This window comes from Amblyraja radiata, chromosome 13, assembly GCF_010909765.2.
Source record: "Amblyraja radiata isolate CabotCenter1 chromosome 13, sAmbRad1.1.pri, whole genome shotgun sequence".
In the NCBI taxonomy this organism is placed as follows: Eukaryota; Metazoa; Chordata; class Chondrichthyes; order Rajiformes; family Rajidae; genus Amblyraja; species Amblyraja radiata.
The window spans coordinates 29,769,950-29,797,527 of record NC_045968.1 but is presented as its reverse complement, the minus strand read 5'-3'; the positions used below and the strand labels follow the sequence as shown (position 1 = coordinate 29,797,527).

At 39.6% G+C, this 27,578-nt stretch overlaps 1 protein-coding gene across 23 annotated transcripts in view; it reads right to left on the bottom strand.

The window, feature by feature from the left end:
- wdr33 (WD repeat domain 33) overlaps positions 1-24,577 on the bottom strand; it is a 100,172-nt gene extending 75,595 nt beyond the window's left edge. For 20 of the 23 annotated variants that reach the window (XM_033031561.1, XM_033031564.1, XM_033031569.1 and 17 more), the window contains exons 1-2: positions 24,441-24,565; positions 14,151-14,378 (exon numbers count right to left, since the gene is read on the bottom strand). In XM_033031561.1, the coding sequence (XP_032887452.1) occupies positions 14,151-14,354 (204 nt within the window). In that variant the 5' untranslated portion in view covers positions 14,355-14,378; positions 24,441-24,565. Of the gene's footprint in view, positions 1-14,150; positions 14,379-20,804; positions 20,825-21,990; positions 22,076-24,440 lie in introns of those variants that run through there. The other 3 variants (XM_033031557.1, XM_033031556.1, XM_033031558.1) reach the window with 3 other exon arrangements.
- Positions 24,578-27,578: the final 3,001 nt, after the last annotated feature.

Below are 27,578 nucleotides of genomic sequence, written 5' to 3'. Positions count from 1 at the left end.
TCTTATAAAAGCATCATATATAGATTTGCTAAACCACATACATTTACTCGTTTTTTAAAATGCCATTCTTCTTCTTCTTGCGTATGGTGTGCACAGCCTAAAGTTGTAGGACAACTTGTTCTATTTGATCTTATTTGATTGTGCCCGCCAGGTTGATTGCATTCATCGAAACAGGGCGGACCAAGTGAAGGTTGCAATCTCCCACCCCTTTAATGACATTGAATGCCATTGTTAAATCTCGTACATTGTATGCGTAAATGTTTTTGATAATGGACTCAGTCAATCGACAAATCTGCCACAATTGAGACATCAAACTTTGAATGATGTAAGATGATCACTATCTGACACGTGTGATGCTAATATTGTATCATGTCAGACCATTCCCAAAGTTGGCCAGGGCATACAACATGCCAGATACATGGCTTGTTTTTTTTCTTGAGTGTCAGAGAGATTGAGACGACCTGATAGAAGTTTTTTAAATTATGAGAATCGTTAGGGTATAGTCAGAATCTATTTGTTTAGTTTAGTCTTTCCTGAGTGGATAACAGCATCTCTGTCACATCCACTGGGTAGCTTTATTCCAACTGCATGGGAGCATAACCCAAGCATCATCACATGCGAGTCTATTGCCCAGGCTAAAAGGCTCAATTCCGCAGAAGCTACATCAGGCCAGTGCATGTTTGTCAACTCCCAGATGCTGAATATTGCAGAATGGGCCATGTCAGCATTTTGTCATGTTTGAATAGGTTGCCTTGGGTGGGATGTTTTCTTATTGTACTTGGATTAAAAGTTTGTGTAGCTTTTTCAGCCATTTCAGAGGCCATATATAAGAACTTATATATAACCACTTTGGCCCAGTAAGTTCAGTTCAGAGAACCATTACAGTGCAGAAGGTACATCACACTGGCTCCAAATTATTTAGTCATCAATCCTCTTGCCAGTTAAAAATTCTATTCTTTCAAATATTTATACAACTCTCTTTTTGAGCTGTTGCATTTAATTTGCCTTCCTCACTAATCATGGTGGCACATCCTAGAGTCTACCCACTTACTCATGTGACTTTTGGTTCCTTTAACAAATATTCATTTTATGCACCCTGTTTTGATCCCTCTTTGAAAAGGGCCAGCTTCTCCCACTGCAATATTCTCTCTCCAAGGAGAACGCTACTAGCTTCTTCAGTCCACGTAAGTAACCTTTCACATCCTCTGGGATCGTTTTGGTCAATATCTTTGCACTCTGTGCAAAGCCTTCACACCTTTCCTTAGAATGCAGAATGGGACAAATTATGCCACTACCATGAAGGTCACTGTTGGGTGGGCTAGGGCAAGATCAAGATGTGGGTCTCAGTTCCATCTTAGTCAGTACAGTATGCAAGAGCTATTGTTAGCTATTATTAGAAATGGTTGCTCCACATGCTGACAGACAACTTAGATCATATGGGCAGTCTCATCACCTCCTGTTGCATGAGATGGAAGTTGTTATCTCCCTTTCTCTGTTGAGAACTGCACAGTTCTCCCCAGTATAGCGATTTCCCTATTGTGTTAGCTTAATCGCCAATGGCTACCATAGAGCATAACAAGAAGCAATTTCCCTTAGTCTTCCCAATAGTTCAAAAATCTGTCAAACTAGCTAAGCATGATTTGTTCATGCTGGTCTTTTTGAATCATTCGAACCTAATGCACTGGAGTCCTGGTTCTGCCCTATTATTTCTATCTAGTATTTTCCTCATCACCAAGATGAAACCGACTGGTTTGTAGTTAATGGACATCTGTTTTTGAACAAGGGTTTAACATTTCTAGTCTTCAGACACCACTCATTAATTTATCAATTTTTGAAACATTATAGCCACTGCTGTGCCAATTTTCTTCCTTACTTCCCTTAGCATGCCAGGATGCCATGGCTCGGATAAAATGACTGGTTCAGAAAAAATCTCAACTTAAGGTTTTTTTTCAGTCTTTACCAACTTTTGATCAATACAGAATCTCAAATGGTTCTTAGTTTGCAACGATTCCATGGTAACATCATGCTTGATGACTGACAAGTACTCATTTAGTGTCGCAAGGAGTAAATTTCCTTTTTCGATTTCTGATTGGTCCCTCTTCTATTCTTCTACTCCTCTTCCTGTTCACATTCCCATAGGATAATTTTGGATTCCCTTTTTATAATTATTGCCATTTTCTTGTGCTCTCAGTTCCTTTTTCATTTCCACTCTGAAGCCTGGTTTTCACTTCAGTTTACAACCTGTCATATGCTCTTTTTTTCCTCCAAAGGTGAATGTGATAAATGTCAGAGAAGACTTTGCATAAAGTAAGAAAAAGTACTTATCTAGTGCTCAAACGAAAAACATGGTTAGTGAATGGTCTTTGGTCTGACCTTTATTCTGCCAGAGTTTATTATACTTGATTTTGAGTATTAAAGTAAAATGACTCTGTTTACCAATATCTCTTGTGGTGAAGAACACCCAAAAGTGGGGTTGAAAGTCAAAAACGTGCCAGACTACATTAATCCTTCTTCTCAATATCCATGCTGAATCTATAACAAACTCTGGCAATAATGGGAAGTCTGAAACAAGGATTTGTCACATGTTGAGAATTTGTAAATGGGAAGTCTGAAAATTAGGGGAGTCAGATCAGATTGTTGGTACATAAAACTTCTATGTACCAACAAAGACAGCAGAAAGTGGATAGAGCGGAAGATTTAAAATGTTTCATGTGGAAATAAATAACACATGGGATGATACTGTACAAGAGTGAACATTGCAGCATTCAGTGACAGATTGATCAGTTGCAGATTTAAGTTTCACCTTAATAGAGCAATCACAGCCCAGCTGCCGTGTCCCCATGAATACGATAAGGTAGTCCAGCCTCATCAGTATTTCATATTAATAATTACCATTGTATGTAAAGTGCCTGCCAAGTTAACAACAACACCGCAGACTGTATGACTATCATATATAATCTATCTAGGATAGTTTTAGGGAGGGAGAAAGGAATGATCACAGAGGACAAGGAAGGGTATAAGTTCAGATAGGGCAAGGGAATGAACAAGGATGAAAGATCTTCAATCGAACATTTGTATAAAATATGGTTGCATGTGCGACGGAAACATTTTCTCAAGAATCAGTCTCAGAAAGCACTTCTGCTCCAACCCCCTATATAAAACTAATTGGGCCTGATCTTCTCAAACTCACCATCGCACTAAATATCAACTCCAACTCTTTCAATCTGGTTCAAAAGTAATTCAGGTCAGTTGGAAACTTAAGACTTGAACTCCAATAAACCCAATTATGTATGAGTGGTGATTTGTGCAAATATGGAAATTAGAGGGTTTACTAGAAGAAAATATCAGCATATAAACTAGCATTTAAAAAATCCTAATGAATGTACATTCCTTTCAGAAATAAAACTCATTGAGAAAAGTGATCCAAAAGTTAACTGAAATTAATGATAGCATTAATCAAAATAATAATATCGTGGAAGAAAAGCATAAACCAAGGATTTTGTAGTTTAAGCAGGCAGCATAAAATAACCAAAACACCCAAATGGAAAACAGGCTGAGAATAACTTGGCAAGAAATAGGATTTTACTCCAACATCTGAGTAAGCTGCAAAAGAAAAATAATTGGGACCCCGATAAAGAAAATAATATGTGAATAAAGTGGCCAAACTTTAAGTGGAGATGCAAAGACAGGCAGATGCTGGAATTGTAAGCACAAAGTGCAACAGGTCAGGCAGCATCTGTGGGGGGAAATGGACTGATGGTGTTTTTAGGGTCAGGACCCTTCCTCAGATTGAGTGGAGTAGAGAGGATAAAGCTAGAAAAGAGGTGGGGATGGGATAAAGCCTGGCAAATAGTAGGTGGATACAGGCGACAAAAGGGTGTGGGGGTGGAGTTAGTGACAAAGACGAGAAGAGAAGATGAGTGAAATGTAAAGCCAGAGGAAGGAATATGGGTGGAAGAAGAAAGGAAGAGGGGAAAGAAGGGAGATGAAATTAAAACATGGGACTCGTGGTCCTCCAACTCCCGAGTCACCCTGCTCCTTTCCCCTCATTATGCTCATCTCCTATCCGGGTCCAACATTTCTATTTTATCTCCCTCATCCCTTTCCACTCTTTTCCTTCCTCCCATTAGCTTACATTTCTCTCCTCATAACTTATCTGACAATCCTTGTCTCCTTTTCACCCTTCAGCCGTTGTCATTTATTCCACCTGCCAATTACTGGCACCCTTCACCTGAAGCCATCTATCACTTGCCATGCTTTGCCTAACCATCACTTATCTTTTCCAGCTTTCTTCTCCAGTTCTTTTTTTTGGGCCAATCTTTATATATATGTTTGGCTTAACTGCAAAAGGTACAGAGGATAAAACAAAGAAACTGAAAAATAATTAATATCAGTAATGAGAAAGCAGTGAAAATGTAAGGAAACCAACATCTCACAAATCATCTGGAACTAATATCGTCTGTGCTGCAGAAGAAGTGAACACATTGAATGTCCTTCCAAAATTCCCTTGATTCTGGAATATATTACCTTTCGTAAAACACAAATAAAATAACAGTATAATGAAGCAATTAATATAGTCTTATGAATTGAAAATAGCAGGTGGACACAGGGAAAACCAGTGAATGTAATCTGGGTTTGCAAAAGGCACCTGAAAAGGGACAAATGGTTGGTTTATAAAGGTTCAGTGCATTGAGGTCAACAGACAAGTATGGATTTTTTTTTAAAGGTTGCAAGACTGGTATGAGAACCACACGGATCATTCCTGAGTGATTCACAGATCATGATTTTAATCTTTAGACTTCAATGAACAGAAATTTCTTTAGATAAAGGAATTCTGGAATCGGCACTGGTCATGTACTAAAGAAATGCCACGTCCACAAATTCTCAGCTGGAGTTCCATTTTAAACAATAAACAAATCCTAATCAGTTTCTGCACTTAACCCTATATATCTCATTATCTTCTGCAGATGCAGCTTTTATTGAGCTGAGAGGAAGAATTGAGCCTCCACATCTCACTAGGTAGCGAACTCCATGGATTTATCACTCCTAGATACAGAAATGTATTATATCTGTCATGAATAGTCAACCCCTTATTTTGAGATCAATGACCCCTCTGTGGATACCCCTGCCACAGAAAATATCAAGACCTCATTTATGCTATCGAGTACCATGAGAATTTTTCATGTTTCAAGTTCACCTTTCAATCTTCAAAAATAAAGATACTCAGTCTGCTTTGACCCTCAACAAGTGACAAATCCTTGCTTCAAACTACCAAGGACTGCGTTACACCATCAAATTGACATTCTTGCGCACTCTGTACAACTGGCATCTAACTACAGCTTGCGAAATAGAAGGATATTTATCTATGAGTGTAAAGGTGAAACGATGATAGTAACCAGGAGACACGTTTCACGAAGAATACGTATTTTCACACTATGCTACATGGATGAAAATTCTCGGATAAAGAGTTTGCACCAAGAACTTCCAAGCAAGATGATAAGACTACCAACTGGAGTGGTTTGCCCAATTACGGACACCAAAAGCCAGATTTTTAAAAGATTTTGGGCAACTGCTGGTTGGGGGAAGAGCAAAGTGCTGCATTAATGTTTAACTCATGACAATACAATGGGTCACGTTATCTTCTGCTTCGTGATTGTATGGAGTGGATACTGAGCCCAAACATCATCATGATCACTTCCAGGGATGGCCAAAGCTCATCCTCATCTCAAATCAATGATCCTTGTCATTGTGATGTAACCAAACACATGTGTAACGCCTCCAAAAAAAAGCAAAACTAATAACTAAATGCAAAATATTGCAGATACTCAAAATTGCTGTTAATAAATTTACTTAAAGAGCATTTTCAATGGGTGACTTAGAAGTTAATTGCTACATAAAGGTAGTTCATTAAGATACAAGAATGTTCGCAGAAACTTTAGAATAAAATTTGACAGACCGTGCTAGGTGGTCAAACATGGTCAAAGTGATGTGTTGATCAGCATTTTGAAAGAAGTCAGTCAAAAAGGCTTAGTGGAAGGTAATTCCACAATTCTATGAAGGCAGCAGGATGCATTGCTATCAACGATGAAAGTATTAAAATCAGGGTCTACAAAGTCAGGAGCAGAAGATTTCAATAGATTGCTAAATGAGAGGTTAGCTTTAAAGAGAAAGTTAAAAACAAGAAACCAAGTGTAAGGGTGAGAATAAAAAAACAACCTGTTAGAATACATTGAAGCACTAACATTTATTTATAAAGATATGGATATGAATTTCAGCGGCAAATGTACAAGCAAGGTGCAGATGGGCAATGTGATGGTGTAAACATTCTTTATACTGGTATATCTCTGTACCTGGAAAAGCAAGTTACGCGTTTGCAAACAACCTGCAATCACAGAGACATGAAACAGGCGTGAAGGAACAAAAGATATAGGGGTCATCAAATTCAATGGCTTCAGTCTTGCTGATGTTTAGCTGCAAAAGTTTTCTTATACAGGTCAGACAACCAGTGATACAAATTGGGAGAGTGAAGTCACTATCAACAATTAAAATGGCAAGTGAATGAATACAAGCTCTGAACTATGACTGCAAACTGAGATTTTGTTCAGCAACTAAATGATCTGTCCAATGTACAGAAGACTGCACCTTGAGCAGATAATACTTAATACTTAATTGAAAGCAAAATAAATCATCGGTTCCTTTGGTAGCTCATGGACCTGGACCACAATGAAGACAGTTTTTCCTGCAGTTAATTGCCAAGTGCCATGGGAAGTAATAGGATTGACTGAAATTAAAATAAGGTACCAGAACAGAAGCTATTTCTTTAAGAGATAGGGAAGAGGATGTCCGGGAAAATACATTTGGTGGCATAATGTAATGTAGGTGGCAGAGGATGATACAGTAAATGCAGAGGCATGAGGGATGAAAGGAAAAATGCAACTCAAAAGCGAGTCATGAAGAGATCCATTTCTGCATATTGTGATCAAAGAGTTATGGGGATATTGCACCATTGCTGGAAAACAGCACTAGGTAGAATATTAACCATAATCTTGCTGAATGGAGGACAGACTTGAAGAACCAAATAATCTACTCTTGGTCCTATTTCTCATGCGCCCTGATAATAGAGAGCGAGAGAGGAGCAAGATGATGGAAAAAATGTGACGGTAAAAGTTCAGGAAAAGAGACAGGTACAGTCAAAAGATTGTTTGCATAGTGGAAAGGAAGAATATCCAAAATACCAGCACATAAAGTTAGCATGTTAGGTCAGATATGATGGAGATAACATAAACAGAAAGCACGAGGAAAGTATAAAATGTTAGCTTATATTAGATATTTATTACAGCCTATTCTCAGAAGTCAAGAATGGTAAGAGATAAATCAAATTCAACAAGATGCAAAAATGAAAATAAAAACAATTACATTTTCTAATTCAATGGAAGAGCAATCATCGATGAAGTGGAGCAAGTGGGAACTTAGGACAGGCATGAAAAGTGTTAATGTATCCCATGAAAAGTATAACATGGGATACATATATACATAAGTAATCTTTCATCTGGATGAGAGTGATTGGTGTCAAATGAAGAGTGGCTTAATACAAGTTTAACCAAACAAAGAAATATGGTCAACAAAACCAAATGGGAATTCATTGAAATGAGGATCAGACAACACCCATGACATCCTGTTGAAAACGGAGATTCGGTGAAGACTAAATACTCCTAAGAAAGTGTGTTAGGGTCAGAATATTTGAAATTGCTAAGTGGAAAATTTTGGAAAACTTGCAGACACATTTGAAGATACTAGACATCTGAAGGAAAATAAAAGTTGAAATAAATTGTCGAAACAAAGAACTGCAGATGCTGGTTAATACACAAAATGACTCCAAGTGCTGGAGGTCAGACAGCATCTCTGGAGATCCACACGTCACCTATCCATGTTCTCCAGAGATACTGCCAAGCCTGCTAAATTACTCCAGCACTTGAGTCCTTTTGAAATAAATAGTACCATGTACCATGGGAAATAAAAGCTTGACGTCTTGCATCTCCCAGAGCTATCTTGTGCCTGCCTCTTGGGGGGGTCACAGCTGAATGTGAAGGATTGGGAAGAGTTTGGATGTTGTGGAAAGCAGTTTCCAGTTGAATTAAAGACAGTGACAGGCTAGAACAATAGGACTGATAATTGAATGGTGGAGTCATACATCATGGAGGTGTAATGAAGTGGTATTGCAGTGCTGGCATTCAGATTCTCCAAAAAAGACATCTGCTTGCCAAACAGCAATTCATCTTTTTTCTCAAACTTCATGATGTTGAAATGCAACCTGCAAGCATGGGATGCTACCACACATTCAAGACAATTAATTTAATAGAGAGAAGAGACAATGAAATAAACCAGACTTGCAGAACTCGATGGAAGATTTTCTTCGAGGAAAATTAAGATCATGATGGCAAACTTCCACCTTATCACCATCATCGGCCATGTCCTCTTTTCACTGCTACCATCCGGTGGAACATACAGAAGCATGAAGACCACCACGTTTAAGAACAGCAACTTTTCTGCAGCTATCAGATTCTTGAACAAACTCACACATCAATCCTACCTCAACAGAACACTACGGACCATCTCTTGCATTAACATAGTTTTATTTTTCTATCCAATTGTGTTTTACGCAGATGTCATTTTTTAAGTAGTCTTTCTTTTTACTGCCTTGCGGAATTTGGTATAATTTTTGTTTTTGTGTGTTGTCTGAGTATGTGCATCTGTGATGGTGCTGCAAGCAGGATTTTCATTGTTCCTCTACCTCAGCATACTTGCACATATGACAATAAACTTGACATGAATTGCTGCAGTCCTGCTGATGGAAGTTTTTAAATTGTATTTCCTATCCCCAAAACCTGATGTTATATCATTTCCTCAAATTTGCTGGCATCTTAACAGTGTTTCCTGTAGCATTGATTCTTTCAGCCACATGCAATGAAAAATGCAAGTTACATAAGTAGAAATTACAATTATTTTTGGTTACACTATTTATGACTTGACAAAGTCAGGTGTTTCTGTTCGAATTCTCCATCAGATGAGTGTTTCCTTTATTCCTACCTCCTGTCCCAATTGCAATCCATTACCAGCTTTCAATATGATTACATTTTTAAAAACTTGTTTGAAATGTTTTTTTATTTCTTATATGTATCTTAATAGTTCATTAAGTGTTTACTTTAAAACTTTCCACATAAAATTAAAGAATTTTTATTAAAAATGGTAATATGGAAACTGCGTAGCCAATGGCAGAAAGTGAAAGAGTGTGACACAGCTTCAGTTGAAAGCTTTAGCGAGAAAATAATGCATGCAAGATATTCAATCCTTAACAGGGCATGAAAGACATGACTACTTCAGAGCTGTGAAGAACACAATTAAGTACTTTATTTTTAAATCAGTTCATAGGTCTAAAGGTCATGAATCTCAGTAAATGAAATGACTGGAAGGTGATTGGAAAATTACTCTGGAAGGGCAAATTTTATTATGTTAGGATCTTCCCTCCATGATCTCACAGTGGGTCGGTTATTTAAAAGTGGCCTTGCAAGAGTGGAAAAAATGAAAATGAATTGCAAGCACCGTTATCAATCAATAAACTGATTGAAGCCACATTCACAATCCCCATTAGCTAAGAGAGCCAAACTGTGCCCTGCACACCACCCCGCCAAACCGATAATCAGCATACATATAACTGCAGATATAGCCAAATACTCCAGAAGGTTTGAACCTTTCGGATCCAAGGCAAATTGACGAGGTAATAGGAGACAAAGCATGAAGGTGGATGATTACTTTTGTGATTGGATGTCTGTGACCCATGGTGTATCATAAAGGCCAATATTGTGGGTTATAAACATTGAATGAGAGGTATGATTAGTAAGTTTGCGGGTTACACGTAAAGTTGTTGCACATAGTGAGGACAGATTTAAACTGCAGAAAATAATGATCAGCTGGTAAATTGGGCAGAATAGCCAATCAAATTTAATCCAGGTTAGTGTTAAGTGATGCATTTTGTTAAATCAAATAAGGGTGATATCTACATGAATGTAGAGCCGAGGGAGCACATGCAGGTAATGTGGAATACTTGCCTTCAGCTGGGGCACAGAATATGGTACAACTTTATAAAACATTGGAGAGGCCACATCCAGAAAATTGAGTACTGTTTCAATCGCCACCTTGTGGACAGGATATGATGGCTCTACTAAAGTACAGAGCAGATTCACCAGGAGCCTCAATTATGAAGAGACTGGATCAGCTGGGTTTGTATTCCTTACAGCAGAGATGGCTGAAAGGGGATCTGATACAAAATGATGAGCATGAATAGGGCAGAAAGCTGTAAATTCATCCCTAGCAGTGTTTATAACCCGAGAGCATAAGTTTAAGGTAAAGAGTCGAAAGTCATGTTGTTGCAACTTTATAAAACTTTAGTTAGGCTGCATTTGAAGTATTGCGTGCAGTTCTGGTCATCCCATAGCAGGAAGGATGTGGATGCATTGGAGAGGATGCAGAAGTAGTTCACTATTAATGTTGCCTGGATTAGAGGGTATTAGCTCCTTGGAGATTGGATAAACATGGACTGGTGTCTCTGGAGCATTGGAGATTGAAGGGAGACCTGATATTATGTAAAGTACAGATATGACAGGTAGTCATAACTTTTCAGGATGAAAATTCAAATACTAGAGGGTCCAGCTTTAAGGTTACAAGGGGAAGGTTTATAAAGGAAACATGTTGTATGCAGAAACCATTTTACACAGAATGGTAGGTGCCTGCGTGACAGTGGAAGCAGATAGATAGCGTTGGAGAGGCACATGGATGTGCAAGGCGTGGAAGTATATGAATCACATGCAGGTTGAAAGAAGTATTTTAATTTGGCATTATATTTGGCAGATGTGACCATGTGGGTTTTCTCCAGGCGCTCCAACTTCCTCCCACACTCGAAAGACATACAGGTTTATAAGTGAATTGGCTTAAGTATAAATATTGTAAATTGGACCTAATGTATTGGATAGTGCTAGTGCACAGGGTGATCGGTGGGCCAAAGGGCCTGTTTCTGCGCTGCATCTCCAAAGTCTGAATCTCATACATATAACAATTCATAGTAATGTATGAGAATCAGCCCACACAGCACATATAAATTGTGTGGAATTCAAAGCCATTGTGGAGAAGAAAAAAGTTGAGACTCCCGCGACCCAACAGCTTGCAGATTAATTGTTGCAGTTGGTAAAACTCATCTGAATTCTGCAGATTAAAATGGAGATGAGAAGTGAAATTGTATTGAATCCAGTAACTACTGAGTGAAACAATCAATAATCTTTTAGATCAGAGGTGAATACCAACATAAATTTCCAAGGTACAACTTGTTTTTCTGAATTGCAAGACTTTAAAACAAAATTGCAACAATTATTGACAAAACATAGGGTTAGCTAATTAAATCAAAAAGATTGTCAAGTGGTGCAAAATTGCAGATAATAAGTTTTTATTTGTGGGAGGATAAAAAAAGGTGAATTAGTTATGTTGACCAGGAATAAATACATTTGGATTGCCTCTTTGTTTCCCGTATTTTGTATTCATACAATCTTTTTCTCCCTAAAACCTAGAGAACTAGGATTATCAGCTACCCACATGATACTTTAGTTTGTATTACAGATGAAAAACATTTTCCTATGCAAGGCTCCAGATTAAACACCATTATTGGGACTTGTTTACAATTCACTCCAGATGAAGTGCATAGCAGTACTTGATTGAAGAACGTTCAAGTAATTACAAAGAGCAAAATAATAATTTAAATTATTTCAACAGACTGCTGTTGAGTCGTCATTTCAGTTAGCAAATTTAACAATATGTGGTTGAGCTGAAGCAGCAGATTTCCAATACAATAGGAATTGGAAGCTTCCACCATTCCTAGTGTTAATCACTTGGAAATTCAGATCCAGAAAATTAGTGCAGAGAGTGGTACAATGTCCAGACAGCATCGATGGGCTGACATGATTCAAGTTTAAATTTCATCACTTCAGATTGTTACGGTGGCATCAAACAAAATGCTGGAGTGTCGCTTAGAAGGCTCGACCCGAACCGTCACCCATTCCTTCTCTCCAAAAATGCTGGCATGATAGATATGGTACTCAATCGAAATAGCACAGACCTAGGATATTGTTGCAGGAGTTCTTCACAGAAATATCCACCGAGCTTCAACAAATGACCTTCAGCTCATCAATTACTTCAGTAAGAAGGGATATTCAGTTTATTGGGAAACTGCTCATATAAGAAAGCAAGCTGTGCCCTCATGCAGCAAGACCCGAAGATTCAAATGTTCAGTGATAGGGGGGCAAATAACATTTACAGAAAAGTACAGATCAATAACCAAGCAATTAATTATCGCTCCAACAAATCTAACCACCTCACCAAAGGATGCAAAACAATTACTATTGAAAATGGTATTCCCATCCACCTCCTTAAGCATTTTGTGGCTACCATTGATTATAAATTTAACTGAACCAGACAAATATAGTGGGTAAGAAAGAACTGCAGATGCTGGTTTAAATCGAAGATCGACACAAAATGCTGGAGTGTCGCTTAGAAGGCTCGACCTGAACCGTCACCCATTCCTACTCTCCAGAAATGCTGCCTGTCCCACTGAGTTACTCCAGCATTTTGTGTCTACCACACAAATATAGTGCTAGATGATAACATAAGTGATTTGTGATATGTGACAACTTGGAAATGTAATGGAATCATCTTCAGGCGTGCAGCAATGTAGGTTTCCAACACCGTGCACGGCAAAGCAACACACGTGATGACTCCTCCCTCCGGCGAATGGGATTATGGAAGCAATGAATGGGTCAACTGGACTTGCAGCCACTGGAATTTAGAAGGATGAGAGGCGATCTTATAGAAACATAAAATTCTTAAAGGATTGCACAGGCATTGATGCAGGAATTTTTTTCCCGATGTTGGGAGAGTCCAGAACCATGGATCACAGTTTAAGAATAAGGGGTAGGCCATTTAGGACTGAGATGAGGAAAGACTTATTCACCCAGAGTTGTGAATCTGTGGAATTCTGCCACAGAAGGCAGTGGAGGCCAATTCACCGGATGTTTTCAAGAGTGTTGAGCTTTAGCTATTAGGGCTAAAGGAATCAAGGGATATAGGGAAAAAGCAGGAACGGGACACTAATTTTAGATGATCAGGCATGATCATATTGAATGGCGGCGCTGGCTCGAAGGATCGAATGGCCTACTCCTGCACCTATTTTTCTATGTTTCTAATGTGCACCCACCTACAAAATGAACATCAATTCAGCATGGTAGACAAAAAATGCTGGAGAAACTCAGCGGGTGAGGCAGCATCTATGGAGAGAAGGAATAGGCGACTTTTTGTGGGAGAGCTGGGATGGGGGAGGGGAAGGAGGGAGAATGCAAGGGCTATCTAAAATTAGAGAAGTCAATGTTCATACCACTGCGGTGTAAACTAGCCAAGCGAAATATGAGGTTCTGCGCTGGCCTTCAGCATGGCTTCTTTAACAACCCCATGATCACCGTCATCCAAAACACAAGAACAGATGTATGGGAATGCCATCTCCTCTTAAGATCCCTTTCCAGTCACACACATTGCAATGTGCTGTCATGAATGTCAGTGGCCCGAACCCAACATCCCCAAACTAACGGGAGACACTTTCACCACTGAAGAGGGGGAATTAAGGAATGAGCAATAGACATTGATTGTGGATGATCAGCCATGATCATATTGAATGGCGGTGGCGGCGGCTCGAAGGGCCGAATGGCCTACTCCTGCACCTGTTGTCTATTTTCTTTTCCAGTCATACCGATGTCTTTGGAATGCATGAAAAAATGTTTGCAACAAAGTAACTTTAGGTATAAAATGTGCATAATTGATTGTACATTGAACTAATAAGATTATTGGAATATTAATTGACTGTCACAAGAAACATTGAGAGGAATAAATTGTTTACCCTACAAAGAAAATGTCAGAATATTGAAGTGACATTACACATTCCCAACTATGTCATAAATAATGAAATGGTCCAAACCCACACACTCAGCATGGAGTGAGATGCATTCCAACTTAAACTCATTCTTAGCAGTGCATCAGTTTCACTGTTATTCTGATCTCACCTCTAAGAATTTAATAACTGATGGATTATAATCGATCGTCTTCCTGTTCACAGCTTTTCTCATACGTTTGCCATCAAAGGTCAGTTGCTGCATAGCTTGCTGCTGAGCAAAATCTGGCCGCTTGTAAAAGGTATGCCTTGGTCCCTGGTGCTGAAACCTTGGCATGTGAAAAAATCGAGGAGGTGAGGTTATTTCCAAAGCCATGATGATAAAATTCTTCTAACAAATCTGTAAAGGAAAAAAATCCAAATGAATTGTCAGTTGAAATTTTAAACTAATCCTTTAATTTCTCTGCACCATCTCTACCATAATAATTTCCATACATACCAAAAAATAACATTTAACATGACAAACTCTCAGATTTGTGAACACGATCTTATAATTCCACAAATGAAACAAATTCTATCAATCGATTCAGTCTCCAGCAGAAATAATTATTGGATATGAAATTCATCCGTCTGCGCCACATCTGCACCCAGGATGAGGTGTTCAAGACCGGGGCATCGGAGATGTCCTCATTCTTTAGGGAAACGAGGGTTCCCCTCTTCTATTATAGATGAGGCTCTCACCAGGGTCTCCTCTATATCCTGTAGCTCAGCTCTCACTCCCCACCCCCTCAAAGAAATTATCTTTTAAATGAGGGTAAACAGGGTTTTTTTGGTGGAAGAGAAAAAGTTAAAGAACTGTTCTGTGAGCAGCAGACTTGTCCTTGCAATTCTTATCACTCAATTTCTCTAAAACAGACTATCTAATCATTTCTCTCACTGCTATTTGTAGGATTTTGTTAAATGCAACACTTCACCAAATTACAAAGTGAATACACTTTAAGAGTACTTATCTCCTGAACAAGTGCCGTTGTTTGAATATATAGATCTTTGAGAGAAAAAGACGATCAAGTTGTCAAAAGGAAACACTTGCTTAAACTATGTACGTGCACATTTCTGCAACATGTATCCATCACAATTTTTGCCAACATTCATTGTACATTTAAAAACAGCAAGTATGTGTGATGCAATAACCCTTTGCTATGTTTAGGCATCTACTTTATACAAATCAATTATTGATTGGTTGTCATTATCCTGGATCAGTTAGTCATCAGGCTAATACAAAACATTTTACTTGTTCCTTTCATGGACCATATGGGTCAAAGATTGGCTGAAATTTGCAGTTAAATAAAACTTTAAAGCAATACAGTGAGTGGGAGTCAGACAAGAAATACAACTGTAATTTCAAATAACTTTCTTTAAATTGTTCTCACTCTGGTTACCAGAAAAACAAACCTTATCTTTGTAGAATGACAAACACTTTTCCAGTAGACCATAGAGGTATCAATTGATAACAGTAATTGGCAATTAATACATCCAGTCATTGACTGATTAACTTGAAAAATTAATCTATATTTCCAGTTTTGCTGAATAATTCTGGAATAATAAAAATCCTGAAATGATTTGTAATTTAGATAAATTGCTGCCCCCTAGAGCCCATTCCGCCCCGGTGCAAGACAACCACCAATATCGTGCTGGACTCTCCAAAGACTTTAGTTCACAGGACACCAAATAACCATTGTTGGCCAATAGTTCTCCTCTATTAAGTAAAAATTAATATTCCCAGCTAATACAAAGCATTTTATCTGATTTTAAATGTCACTTAAAGGTTTCAATAATATAAATAAAAGTAGGGAACATAACTGTAAGCTGCCTTTCAAACACATCTGTGAAAATGTATACTATTTAAGAGTCTTTTTGATCAGATGAAGGGAATTCGATCACCCATTCTTCCAACTGCCAACAATAGGTATTCAACAAATGGCTTGCAAGTTTCAGCTTGTCAAAATATTGTGGTTTGCTTTTGATTTACTGTATCCTTGACTTCTGATTTTTCATGTCATGCATGGCCGCTATATGCCTCACGCAGGTTAGGGTTTACTATATCTCCTGTTCTGCAAAGCAAAGTGTTCAAGAAACTCAGCCCTTGTTACACTGGTGTGGGCCACCCAGTGTTATGGCCGTTAGGATAAAGCAAATTTGCCCTATGGAGTTCACAACTCACTGCCCAAAAAATTGAGATATCAAATAAAATGTTCGCATTAAATATATGCAAAACATGAAGCAACAATTTTTATCACAATGTTTATTGACACATGCAGACAAAGCAACTTTGTGTTAAGCAAAGCGGCAACAAAACTTTTTTTAGAAATGCAATCCTCAACCCTATGACACAGGGTTTGCCTGTATTCATCATGATGAAAGACGTTTTCATGAATGTTCTGTGTTTTAAATTTGAGTCAAATGAAAGCAACAGTTGACTGCAACTAAACAGTGAAACTGGAACAGCAAAGCCCAAAGTTTATTTAAGACGTTGGAGTGAGCCACTAACGTATTGAGTTATATCCAATAATTTTGAATCACCTGGTAACTCAAATTGTAATGCACCCAAAGTGTTTGTCCACTGTTCTGCAATTGATTCTACTCGTCACAGTTGGCACAAACACAAATTTCTGCAAATCGTCCACAAATTTCTTGAGATTGGTCAAGGAAGGGTTGTTTTATAATGTATAATATAACTCACGGTTAAACAGATTTTTTTCTGTTGCAATTGTGATGGGGAAATATTAAGAAAATGCACACTACATATAAAAGTTTCTTCTCTATTCCTTCACCTGACACCACCAGCAATCTGAAACTAACCCAAGAGTCTAACATATAGAACATCGTCTTTCGTCCCGTCCAATAAAGCAAGGAACATAGAGCTTTGCCCTTGGCAACCATGCAGTTAGCAGAACCAAGCTAACCATACAGTCGCTGGACCAATGTTTCGGATCAAAATGACACAATGCATCTTCTATTCCATCGTACTTACCTTTCAAATGGCCACAGATCTCTGACGCTGAAATGATTACAAAGATATGATCCAGTGGAACCAGTCATATAATTGTGACTGGTCTTTCATATCCTTTCATCGACACATAAATAAGGTCCAGTTACCCTGGAACGATTAATAAATTCCTGAGAAAGAAATCGCAGCGTGAAAAAGCGTGTACGCGATGTCTTTTCTTGATATTATTTCCCATTTCAGTTTCCTGGTACTCCAATCCAGAGGAAAAGTTTATCTGCCCAAATTCCATTGCTTCGACTCTTAAATAGCAAAAGCAAAATATGTTAAAAAAAATGTCGAAGCCTGCAGTCCAGACCTGGCTCTGCACAGAACTATAGCCCTTCAGCTTCACCTGACCAGAGTGGTCGCCACTAAATTTTCAACATGCTGGAAATTTTTCAGCGAGTGGGTTTGACACCAACGAGTGTAGCTTGACCTCCTGACGTAGGTGCTGTCGTAGGTTGTCGCCGGTTTATCGGTGACCTGCTACAACCATGACAGTCTTCGGCAGTTGCCTAAAAAATCGGCAAATGGGACAGGCCCATCACAGATTAACACTGAGAGCAGCAATTAGCTTCTGTTAAACAATGATTATGCAACATTGATCACCTGCTTACATGACCAAACCTGTCAAGTCTCTCAATTTTTTTAAATAAAAAGTGTTTCATTCAACTTTACTTGTAATAAAACAAATAATTGATTGGGACTAAACACAAATTTGTTTTATATATTATGGTTCAATAAATTTAAAATCTCCAAATGGCAATTACAACAACTCAGCATTGGAGATGAAATCAAATTAAAATACACACCATTTAAGATGCAAGGCCTTCAAAACCCGTCAAAAATAAACCGCAGAAAAATAATTCAATTTCTCTACGTCTGGGGAACCAGATAAAGAAAACGAGCAAATAACATAAAGCAACAATATCAGATGTTTATTGGTGCAAGGATTATAAATGTATGACTTCTGAGTACTCCAGAACACAGAGCAGAGTGCTGATAAAACAGAAATAAGTTTAGTGTTTTTAGGTATTTATTTAGCTTGACAGAAGCAAAAAGTTGGCCACAAAGAGAGATGTTCAAAACCATGACTGCTTCTGATTTCACAAACCATTTGGATAGGAAAACAGTTAGAACATTTGCAATACCACTAAACTAACAGCTGGCGATGGAAGAAAGCTCTGATAAAAATGGCATATTTGATGTGAGTGTATGTCACAAATTGAAATCAAAAGTATGAGTTGGCATACACAGAGACCACATATTCCCTGCGGGAGAAGGCAGGTACAGGATACGGAGTTGGATGACCAGCCATGATCATATTGAATGGCGGTGCAGGCTCGAAGGGCCGAATGGCCTACTCCTGCACCTATTTTCTATGTTTCTATGAACATCTGGACAGGATGGAGTCTGGAGGTGCCCAATCAGATGTCAAAGAAATGAAAGGCGTGATTCGGTTTCAATTGGGAAAAAAGTTTCCACTTCTTGGTGAATCTAAAACTGATGGGGAAAATATAAATTTGACTCAAATTAATCAATTGAGGAGAAGTGGGAGCACCAAAGAGAAGGCACTATACGAATAAACATGACGAAGTAACCTAAGAATAGACAAAGTAGCATAAAGACTTGCCTTCACAATATATTTCTGTTCTTAGAATTACATACAGATCAGCCAAAACTCTTCCGGTGATTTTGGGAATCAGTGGAAGTTTCCAACTGCCAAACTGAAAACAACACACACACAAAAAACTACCATGTATATATATAGCATTTTTAGCAATTAAGAAATACTGTTTTAATGAAAATGTTAATACAGAATTTTTAGCAACCGTTTGAAACAAAAAGTTAAAGATTGGGTTTTTTGGCACTATATATTAACCCTGCATTTGGCTTAAAAATTGGTCTTCAGAGTGAAAATAATGCAGACTACGGACATGTGTGTACCTGTTCTGGACACTTAAGGGCCTGTCCCACTTTGGCGATTGTTTCGGCAACAGCCAAAAAATAGGCTGTCGTCACATAGTCGCGGCGTGATGCGGGGGTGACGCTTGTATTGTCGTGAGCAGTCTCCTCAAGTGTCGTTACTTGTTTCTTCTCGCCGCTGGATTTTGAAATTGTCAAAACCTCTCGGCGACAATGGGCTTGACGTTGCCTGATGTTGCCCGTCTTCTCCTGTCGTAGGTTGTCGCCAGGATGACGCCAGGTGAGGTTGGTTGTCGCCGGGTCATGACCTCGGTGAATTCCATTGTCAACAACTTACGTCATTCTACGTCAACCGGCGACAGTGCCGGCGTCAAGAGAAGTATTTAGTTGTCTTCCTTTGTCGCCGACAGGGTTGTAGCTGGTCGCTTGTTGGAGGTAGGTTGACTTCGGGCGTCGCAGGTTGTCGTAGATGTGGTCATAGGTGGACTTACCAAGTCGCGAGGAATTGTGTCGCCGGTTGATATAGCTTGACGTCGACTGGTGGTAGCTGGTTGTGGACATTGTCGTTGGGTGGGTGCATTTCCGGCGTCACGCCGCGACAGTGACTGTCGCCCCAGTTGCCTAAAAAAATCGCCTACGTGGGACAGGCCCTTAAGTAGTCAGCAAAGTGACTGGTTAAAATTATTGTTTTATTGTTGAAGTCGTGGTGTGCCTTGATTAATAAAGCTACTAACAGTGAAGAACAACTTCAATTGTGCAGCTATCATTTGTCACTTCCAATTTAAATGCAATTTATTATAAAAACACACGATTGATACATTTGCCCAACTGTAAATTTTACTGTGATAAAAAGAAAATTTACCAAATCTGTTGATAATATTTTAAGATGCGCCAAATCACCTTTCAAATATTTAAACAATTTGGCAATTCCACTTAATCAAAGTAAATTTATCTTCACCAACTGGCTTTCAAAATCAAATTTACCAATATTGTACATATTCACCATTCAATACTTTCCCTTCCATGTTGACGTCTACTGCTTTCTAATAATCAATAAACCAACTGTAAAATTATCTGCATACTTCCCTGTGGTCTTGTCATATCACGGTCAACCACCATTGTGACATCTGACACTCCAGATCCACACCATCTTTCCTTCAACTGTTCATGTTAATATCCCTGAAATCTCACTGCGCATAGTTTTGTAACATCCGTATAACTGGATATATTGGTAGATTTTGGCAATCGGGACCCAAGCATTAATCCAACACAAGCCCACTAATATCATCCCAAATACAACCCCCTGCTGGACCCTCTGCAGTTTGCATATAGATCTGCGGATGATGGAGTCAACCTGGGCCTGCACTTCATCCGACAGTACCTAGACTGCCAGGGGACCTATGCGAGGATTCTGTTTGTTGATTTTAGCTCTGCATTCAACACCATTGTGCCAGAGCTACTACCCTCCAAACCTTCCGAGTTGACTGTGCCTGAACCCCTCTGTCGGTGGATCACCAGCTTCCTGACAGACAGGAAGCAGCATGCGAGGCTGGGAAAGCACATCTCGGACTCGCAAACGCTCAGCTTAGGAGCACCGCAAGGCTGCGTACTCTTTCTACTCTACTCTCTCTACACCAACGACTGCACCTCCACAGACACCTCTGTCAAGCTTCTCAAGTTTGCAGACGACACAACCCTGATTGGACTGATCCAGGTTGGGGAGGAATCTGCCTAGACAGGAAGTGTCACAGCTGCCGTCCTGGTGCCGTCGCAACAACCTAGAGCTCAATGCTCTTAAGACAATGGAATTGATTGTAGACTTTAGGAGAGCTTCTCCTCCCTCACCTCACTCACCATCAACAACACCACAGTTACATCTGTGGAGTCTTTTAACTTCCTGGGAACCATCATCTCCAAGGACCTTAAGTGGGAGGCTACCATCGACTCCAAAGTAAAAAGGCACTACAGAGGATGTACTTCCTACGGCAGCTGAGGAAGCACAATCTGCCACAGGTAATGATGGTCCAATTCTACACAGCCATCGGAGAGTCTGTTCTCATCTTCTCCATCATGGTCTGGTTTGGCTCAGCACCAAGCACGACACCTGGAGGCTGCAGCGAATCGTCCGTTCAGCAGATGTTATTGGCTGCAACCTTCCCTCCATTGATGAACTGTACACGGCAAGGGCCAGGATGCGAGCGGGCAAGATCATCTCTGACCCCTCTCACCGTGGCCACAAACTATTTTTTCATCACTTCCCTCTGGAAGGCGACTCAGGACTGTCAAAGCTGCCACAGCCAGACATAAAAACAGTTTTTATCCACGAGTAGTTGCTTACTCAACAGCCAAAATCTGTAGCCTCCCTTTGATCTGGTATTTTGTTGGCTCACATGCTTGATCAATGGTGTTTTAGCATAAATGTTTTATTATTATTAATGTTTAGTGTTTTCTGAGTCATTCGTAACTGTCACTGTATGTCATGTTGATACTTGTGGGCGGAGCACCAAGGCAAATTTCTTGTATGTGAATACTTGGCCAATAAACTAACTTACTTACTTAATTTCTACAGGACAGGCAGCATCTCTAGAGAGAAGGAATCTCTTCTCTCCAGACCCTTCTTCAGACTGAAAGGTCTCCACCAGAAACATCACATTCCTTCTCGCCAGAGATGCTACCTGTTCTGCTGAGATACTCCAGCATTTTGTGTCCACCTTCGATTTAAACAAGCATCTGCAGTTCTTTCCTACACTGTTTATTTCTGCTGTTTTTGTATGTTAAACAATCCATCTTACAATACATTACCAAATCCATCATATTGTAATTGTGCTTAAAACCCTCTTATGTCACCTTTTCAAAGGTCTTCCAAAATACAAACTACTTGTATCCCAAGTTTCAGGCAAAATATTTAATTTCCATATTATTTCTTTATTCTCCAAAATGATTTCTTACATCTCAGTTTTGAGACCCTGATTAATGTTAGCTAAACTTTTTCTCCTTTCTGCATATCTATAGGTGTTTTCATTCTGTTTAATGATATTACCTCCTTACTCTGCTTTCCCTTATCAATGCTTTGTCCTCCTTTACCAATTTCTGAAATTATCCAATGGTCAGGCTTTCTGTTCTTTCTGGAAACATAAGAAAACTTTCACTCGATTGAATTCAATTTCATTTCACTTGTGAACTACAACTGTGCCACTTGCCGAATTGAGTTTTTGGTCCTTAAAAGTATGTAATAATTCTTTAAATATTAGCCATTGCTTATTTATCATCATATATTTCAGTACATATTCACAATCTAGTAAAGCCAACTTACGCCTCATACTCTGGTTTTGTTTAGACTCAAGACACTGATTTCACAAGTTTAAACTTCACTTTCATTAGGGGTGAATTTTAAATGGGCTGTCGCTGATTATTAATTATGCCCCATTTTGTTGACTCCGTACATTTTGGAATGCTTTTTCTGATTCTGAAGTAGTGAATAACTGTCCCAGTCATTGCATAATTTACCACCTTCAGCCATTTCAATAAATACCTATAACCTTCTCTTTATTTAGGTTGGTGTCCCCGTCACTTGGCCAGTGACATTGGTCATTCGTTCCTATGTCAAGCAGTACCCAATTGGAGGTGTTGAGAAAATTCTAAATATTTACTATATCACCCTTGTATACACATACTTTTAAAATATAAGGTTTTCACAAACATGACTACTCTTTTGAAATTGTTAATTCTTCCAATTATTACCATTTTTCTTTACATTGAGTTACAATTCCTTTGTCTAGCCTATAGACAATTTTGTCTAGCCTATAGACAATTGTCTAATTCATAGTATATGCCCCTTCACTATTTTTAAATTGCCAGGCATACAGTAATGATTAAGCAGTAATTTTCTGTAAGTATGTGCTTAAATTCCATTCGCTTGGCACCTGTGCTTTCAACAATGTATCCAAGTCATGTTTCGATCTTAAAAATACTAATCTTTCAAGGCAAATTATGAGTTAACAATGAAAATTTTTCAAATGTCTGCATGGTCACCCACTTCCCCACATCTGTAAATTGTTCCTTGAACTTTTCCACTTCTTCGTCTCCTTAAAAATATTCTTCAAACTCCATCAAGCTTCTGGTCACCCGCTCAAGAACAAAATAGGAGTGACCATTAGACCCATCAAGCTGATACTGCCATTTAATATGATCATCACTACTTACGTACAAATGACAGTGCAGCACAGGAACAGGCCACAATGTCTGTGCCAAACATGATGCCAAGTTAAACTAAAGTTCTGTCTGCAAGTGATCCATATCTCTCCATTCATAGCCTCATCCCTTCTCTGCCATTTCCACATACCCCACTATTCATTTATCCATCAAGCATTTATCCACCTTCATTTTAAATACTACTAGTGTTCCAGCTCCCTCAAATCACCAGAAAATAAAATCCCAGATTCACTACCATGAATCATGTGCAGGCAGAGATTAGTTTCATTTAGCAGTGTTCAGCACGGACATTGTAGACTGAAAGGCCTGATTCTGCGCGGCACTGTTCTATGTAAGTAAGTAGCGAAGATAACCATATTACATTGCAGTACACGGTTGAAGGGCTTCATGGTCGCTCCTATTTTCTGGAGAGGAATTGTATATGAACCCCAGTTTTAAATAACTTCCCCTGTATCTTGTAGTCATGTCCAATCTTCGAGAATCACCCATTCAGGTTAACTTTTATAGTTGAGGCAATATATGAAAAGGGATTTACATTGGACAAACAGCACAATATCAATAACTGGATGAATAAGGAACGGGACATTAAAATCCTCACATTTTGTTTTTTTGTAGGTGGCTACGAGAAGAGAGATCAGGGTTCGGTGTTGTTACCTGCGCTTCCAACGTTGTATTTTAGCCAACTTTCGATTTTTTAAATTCTCATTTGTCAAAGCAAATGCATATCAGTGTAGATGTGGTAACATTTACCTCCATCAACATCATATTTTGTTTCGATCACGTGATAAACCAGGATTAGATGCACTGTTAAATGTTTCACGAATGTAAATGTTGACATATTTAACTATAGCCCGTACTTATTTTCTATTATTACATTTCTATTTCAATTCCTCCAGGAGCAATCAAACATCCCTCCCGCCTCTTCTAAACTCACGGTGCGGCAGAGATTAAACGAGCATCTCCTCCGTGCCAGGCTCTCCAATCCGTCCTTTCCCTGGTAATGCTTCACTTTCTCCTCGAGTGTAACAAGTCCACCTCGAGCCTGCCTACTCGCTCCCTACCTGCCTTGTCGGCTCCTTGCCTGCCTCCCCATCTCCACCGAGAACCAACCAACCAGCCTGCCTGCCTGCCTGACTAGCACCCGGGCCTAGCCTGCTTCTCTCCGGGCTCCGTAACCAAAATGGCGGCTGCCGGATCGCGTTGCGCCAGGCTGTCGGTCTTACCCGGGTTGCTGAGGTTACCGGGCACAGCACTGCGACGTGCGGAACTCTCACTCACCACACTACGGGCCTGTTTGGTTCGACTTCGCTACAGCGCTGCTTCCACGCCGCCACCACCACCCCCCTCCTCAAGTCACGGTCTCCTCGCTGCCGCCATCTTCCACAAACATCCCCTGAACCGGAACTGACGTCAAGGCGTGCCATCCGTAAGGCAACGTGCGCTCTGCGTGCGTCCGCCGTTACGTTACGTGACAGGCACGCACGCTTCCCCGTCGTCGCGGGCAAAGATCCCGTTGCAGACGTGTGCGTGCGCGTGCGCGGTCGCAGTCAAAGATCTTAAAGCCCTGCTCTAAAATCTTTGGTCGCAGTCGCCTTGCTGGCCGTGCGACCCTTTGCCTCCAGCGTTGCTTGACGCCTACATCTAGACTGGAGTGGCCAGTTTATACACAGTGTAAAACTGCTATAATTATTTTGGAATCCTGACTAAAATCATTTATCTTTAGGTGGTGCAGCGATAGCTTCGCTGCCGTACAGGGCCGGATACCCGGTTTCGATCCTGACCACGGGTGCTGTCTATAGGGGGGTTGCCGCACGGAGCCGCTCAATCCATCTGGAGGACATCGCAGCTTCAGGTAAATTATGTTAATACACGAAACGCATACTTTTCTACCTGTTAAAAACTGCCAAAATTATGAATTTTTGCGCTGTAAAAAATTGTGGTAGTTGGGGTAAGCGTGAGAGACATCTATCCTACTTCAGAATTCCAAAAGTGAAGCAAAATCAAGGTAAAGAGAATAACAGGTGGCCATCCATAAGAGCGAGCATCTCGCTCATCAATGCAGACGGCTTACGATCGCCGAGGCTGTCCATGTGCAGCAGGCGAGCTGCGCGATTGTGGCGACTGAGCCCAAAAGTGTGGAGCAGCAGCGCCTTGAGACCTTCGTACTTGTTGAACGCGGGCGGACTCTGAAGGTAAGGCGGCAACTGGGTGGCAATTTTCTGACTAAGTGCACCCACCACGGAGAAATAATGGGTAGCATCCACGACGATGTGGCGGAGCTCGAATTGAGCCTCAATGTGAGTGAACCACACTTGAGGCTGTACCACCCAGAAAACCGGCAATTTCAGGGCAACCGCATTTTGTTGGGCGTCGAGGTTTTCGGTGGCGTTCACGTCAAAAATCAGAAAAAAACGTCCGGACCGGCGGGGTCACCACTATAGCGAGACCAGGCAGATTGAGTTGAGTAATTTTTATTCTCAATAATAAACGGTAACATGTCGGTAACACGCGTGCCTGACTAGCTAACACAAAACTAGCTCCTGTTGCTGGGAGGAGCTCTAACGACCAAAGATTATAGAGGATCTTTGCTAACGACTGACTGGAAAGCCCGAGAACAAACCCCTCTTGGTCACGTGATCGAGCCAACCAATGATGAGGGTTCTGACCTCCCCAAACCACCACTAAGTGCCACTACAAGGTAAAAGATTGACCATTATCTAACGGCAAAGGGCAAATCTACCTATTGACAGTTTAATTTAGTTTGGTTTATTGTCTGGTGTAATAGGGAGGTTTCACGGCAGACGGGTAACGACCCATGACCCGTACTGTTGCTACGCTACTCCAAATGGAGTACACGCGATGAACCGCAGGTAGGCACTTACCATTGTTTCCAGCCTAGCGGGCCCGTTAAAACCCGCCGAAAATGTCAATTTTTGTGCTGTAAATAATTATGGAAATCGGGGTAAGCGTGAGAGACATTTAACCTACTTCAGAATTCCAAAAGTGAGGAGAAATGACGGTAGATAGAAGTGAGAGCTGAAGGGACAACAACAGACAAAGTGCTTAGCGAACATTGGCCGTTTGCTCACTGCATTTCATCAACTAAGGCATTATTTGTGTTTTTTCTTGATTTCTTTGGCATCTAAAAAGTTTCAGAAGTGATAAATCGGGCTGTAAATTTTTTAAATCGCCCATGGTTCTCAAGTGGGTTTTTACATACAAAATGAAAACGCATCTGAAGAAACATTTACAGCCAGATTATCACCTGAGAAGTTTTAGATACCAAAGGAATCAAGAAAAAACACAAATAATGCCTTACTGTTGATGAAATGCAGTGAGCAAACGCGATAATTCCCAATATTTTCAATTCCGTTATCTGCACGGCCAATGTTTACCAAGCACTTTAGCTGTTGTTGTCCCTTCAGCTCTCGCTTCTATTTACCTACATTTCGCTTCACATTTGGAATTCTAAAGTTGGGGACATGTCTCTCACACGTACCCCAACTTCCACCATTTCTTTCAGCGCAAAAATTCAACATTTTGGCGGTTTTTAACAGGTTTTTACGCGCTTCTTGCATTAATTCATCATTAATTTCTAAAGCTAGAGGTACGACTATTATTATTCGGAAAGGTATACCATTTATATCAAAGAACACTATATCTGATAAGGAAGGAAGGTACACTATAGTGGCAGGAGAAATTTATTCTACACCACTGACTCTGATAAATATTTATGCACCAAATTTTGATAACCCCCAATTTTTTAAGAAAATCACGGATATAATAGATGAGTATAATTACCAAAATGTAATATTAGGGGGGGATTTTAATTGTGTTATAGATACATATTTAGATAAATCAATAAAAGTAAGGAAGAGTAAGGTTAAATCTAAAACTAGTGAATTTTTAAACATATATATAAAAAACACTAATATAACACGTATGGAGAATAGTCAACCCTACGGGAAGGGAATACTCATTTTACTCAGCGGTACATAAAACTTATTCGAGAATTGATTATTTTTTAGTGGACACTAAATTAATTCCTTATACGATTAACCCTAAATATCACAATAGTATTTTTTCTGATCACTCACCATTGACCTTTACCTTTAGAGGGAACGCCAGGTATAAAATCGTTTTGGCGTTTTAATACAGTTAATTAATAATCCACAAGGTTATGAGTATTTAAAACAACAAATGAAATTCTTTTTTGATACAAATGAGACACCAGGCATTTCACCATCTTTATTATGGGAAACTTTTAAGGCATTTATACGTGGAGTTATAATCTCATATCAAAGTTACCAAAATAAAAAGAACTCCATAGAACAAGAGACTTTAGAAAAGGAAATTAAAATATTAGAATTAGATAACGCAAAAGACCCAACTATAGATAAACATAATAAGATCACA